Source organism: Rissa tridactyla, chromosome 15 (assembly GCF_028500815.1).
Source record: "Rissa tridactyla isolate bRisTri1 chromosome 15, bRisTri1.patW.cur.20221130, whole genome shotgun sequence".
NCBI classification, from domain to species: Eukaryota; Metazoa; Chordata; class Aves; order Charadriiformes; family Laridae; genus Rissa; species Rissa tridactyla.
In genome coordinates this window covers 248,354-251,069 of record NC_071480.1, presented here as the reverse complement: position 1 = coordinate 251,069, position 2,716 = coordinate 248,354, and the positions used below count along the sequence as shown (strand labels likewise).

The window sequence follows — 2,716 nt, the reverse complement described above, 5'->3', positions numbered from 1 at the left end:
TGAGTGCCCACTTCCCCTTGCTCTGTGATTGTCCCGAAAGGTGGGGCTTTGCTGTTTCAGGGGCCAGAGAGGAACCACCTCCTCCCTCTTCCCTCTGTCCGTTAGCACTCATGCTGTTGGGCCTCCCAGGGCAGCGGCTGCTGCCGCCTCCTCCTTCCAGGGGAGAGCTCTGCCCTCAGCATCTGGAGGTGGCAACATGAGCAAGCGCAGAAGACTCTTTCTCCCTCGATTCCAGGGCCAGGCCCTGCTTTGCAACAGCCTGTAGTCCCGTACGCCCAGCGACCACCTGCCTTTTCTCTCCTCAGGTGCCATGAGGCCTGCACTTCTCTTGCCCAGTGACCTGAACGCCGAGGATGTGCTTAGGAAGTACATACCAGTCGCTGCTCTCGGGAAGGCACGGCAAGGTCACCGCTGCTGGGGACTGCATTTTTGGAGGGTAGAAGAAGTGGTGCCTTGCAGAGATAGAGTTCTCACAGGAACAGACCAATCAAAGAAAATGCACCCTGAGACAACAACGCGGGGAACCTGAGCCCAGGGGTACTGGCGCTGCACCATTGTCTGCGTTGTCCTCAGAGAGACATGGGTGGCAGGAGGAGGACTCCTGTCTCTCTGTCTTTTCCATGGCCATGGTTCTAGATGTGCTGTGGACACGACGGTGGGTTAAAGGGGAGATTCCCCTGAAGTCCCTGGAGCATCCCTGAGGGTCTCCCCTCATGTCCGTACCGGCCCCCAGATGGCGTGTTAATGGAGCAGCCTTCTTTCCTTTGTCATTTGTGTTCTGACTCGGCGTCTGCCTGCCGCAGGCTGGGCGGCCTGCCCGCCCTTTGCACTGAGAGGAGGATTTGTCCCTTCCTCTGCTAGTGCCCGCTATCGCCAGCACGCCTGCTCTCCCTCAGTACTGGTGTGGGCAGTAAGAGCCCGGGAGAGCAGGCTGGTGAAGCCATCGTGCTCTTGTCTTCCAGCTCGATGCAGGACTGCCCATGGACCTCCTCTCTGAGCTACGGCCAGTCACCTGCATCTTTGTCCAGCTGCAGCTTGCTGCAGATACCAGCATGGAGCATCTCAGCACCATCCTCAAGGAGGCCATCAGGATGATGCTAGAAATCCTCTCTCCTCACAAGGGCCACATCAACAAAGTCCTCCTGTGTGATAAAGTGAGTGGGGGGGAACGGTCGCCTCCCCCAGCGCCAGAGGGTGGGCAGTGAGCACGAGGGAGAGACTCCCTCTTGGGCGCTGTAGCAACACGTTCCACATCCGTCCTGGGCAGGGCTGCACGTTCCTCTGCGTGCTGGGACTCCTTGGAAACAAGCTGCCCTGCGAGAGCCTTCACACCTTGCAGAGCGCTCTGGAGATCTTCAACTCGTGCTCCGCCATGCTCGAGGAAACAGAGTGAGTGTGTGGTGGGGGTCGGCGGGGTGCGTGCTGCCTGGGATGGTGCAAGGGGGCTTCCCAGAAAAAGATGTGCCTTCTAGCTTGCTCTCCCTTGTCCCTGGCAGGAAGGAGGCAGTGCCCTGAGAAGGTGGCAGGCAACCCCTGGGCTCAGCCCACGGCAGCCAGACGGAGTCCCTCCAAGCACGCTCTGCTGGCCACTGTGCTGGGAAGAGCCCTCGTGAGGGCCAGAGGCCCCTGTGGCTAGAGGCAGGCCCTTCTGGGCCACTGCCCCATGAACGGGGATGGGGCCCAGCCACCTGATCCCAAGTGGCTGTCATCGCCAGGCGGTGACATGGCGGGCGCCTTCTTCTCTCTGTCTTTGTTCATGAGAGGGCTGTGGCCCTGCACGTGCTCTGCCCCTGCCCCTTGTCCCTTGCAACCTGCAGGTGTTGCACCCCTGAGCTCTCCACGTCCCCGAGACCCACGCTGGCAGGGCAGGACAGCTGGTGGCCCAGGCTGGCACCGAGGGGAGGTGTGGGAAGGGATGAAGCCGAGCGGGCAGGACTGCACCTGGGGCGCTGCTCAAGCCCTGCTGTTTCTCTGTGTGCCAGGACGATGTCTGTGGCAGTTACCAGAGGGACGATGTTCTGCGGAGTCACTGGCCACCCGCTGAGACACGAATACACAGGTATTGGCCTGGAAGGGTGCCGTGGGGCTGGTGGCGCAGGCCACACCAACGCGTGCTCTCTCTCTGTAACGCGTGCCTTCTCTTTGGCGGTCCTTGGCCAGAAGGTGAACTTGGCTGCCCGGATGATGGTGCACTACCCTGGGCTGGTGTCCTGTGATGCAGTGACCTACGCCGCCTCTCGGCTGCCCACTTCCTACTTCAAGGAGCTGCTGGAGAGAGAGATGAAAGTCCTCAGCCAGCCTGGCCCTGTCTATCAATACATGGGGGTCACCAAGGAGAGGTGAGTGTCCTCTGAGACAGTCGGAAGCCCTGGCGCTTTTTGCCCCTCTCCGCTGCTGTCTCCAGCTGCTGAGAGAGCAGGAGTGAAACCACAGGGATGGGGAAGGTTTGTCTGTCTTGGTAGACACAACCTGGCCTTGTGGGCTCGGTCTAAAGGGCTTTGGGCTGTGCTTTCTGTGCTGTGCTTGCTCCACCACGTGCCCTGGGAATGCTGACCCAAGAAGACTTTTGTCCCAGCTGCTCTGAGCAGGAAGCTTTGGGCATGTCTGGTCCCCATGGGGAAACGTGGACCATCGGGACACTCTTCCTCAGGTCTTCCTGCAGAAATCTCAGCTCTTCTTCTGGGACAGGATTTGACCTTCCCTTCAGAGGGCGGTT

At 60.2% G+C, this 2,716-nt stretch overlaps 1 protein-coding gene across 1 annotated transcript; it reads left to right on the top strand.

Moving 5' to 3' along the window:
• The first annotated feature begins 1,078 nt into the window (after positions 1–1,078).
• LOC128917747 (adenylate cyclase type 10-like) lies at positions 1,079–2,297 on the top strand. The gene is made up of 4 exons (XM_054221150.1): positions 1,079–1,154; positions 1,268–1,389; positions 1,983–2,059; positions 2,161–2,297. Exons 1-4 carry the CDS (start codon positions 1,092–1,094, stop codon positions 2,214–2,216), a joined length of 318 nt encoding a protein of 105 aa, XP_054077125.1. The 5' UTR covers positions 1,079–1,091; the 3' UTR covers positions 2,217–2,297.
• The last annotated feature ends 419 nt before the right edge of the window (positions 2,298–2,716 follow it).

Bases quoted from the DNA above. Each gene is read 5' to 3' on its own strand.
- LOC128917747 (XM_054221150.1), top strand. From the start codon at position 1,092: ATGATGCTAGAAATCCTCTCTCCTCACAAGGGCCACATCAACAAAGTC. The intron at 1,155-1,267 runs GTGAGTGGGGGG...CGTCCTGGGCAG, and splicing joins AAGTCCTCCTGTGTGATAAA to GGCTGCACGTTCCTCTGCGT. The intron at 2,060-2,160 runs GTATTGGCCTGG...GTCCTTGGCCAG, and splicing joins GCTGAGACACGAATACACAG to AAGGTGAACTTGGCTGCCCG.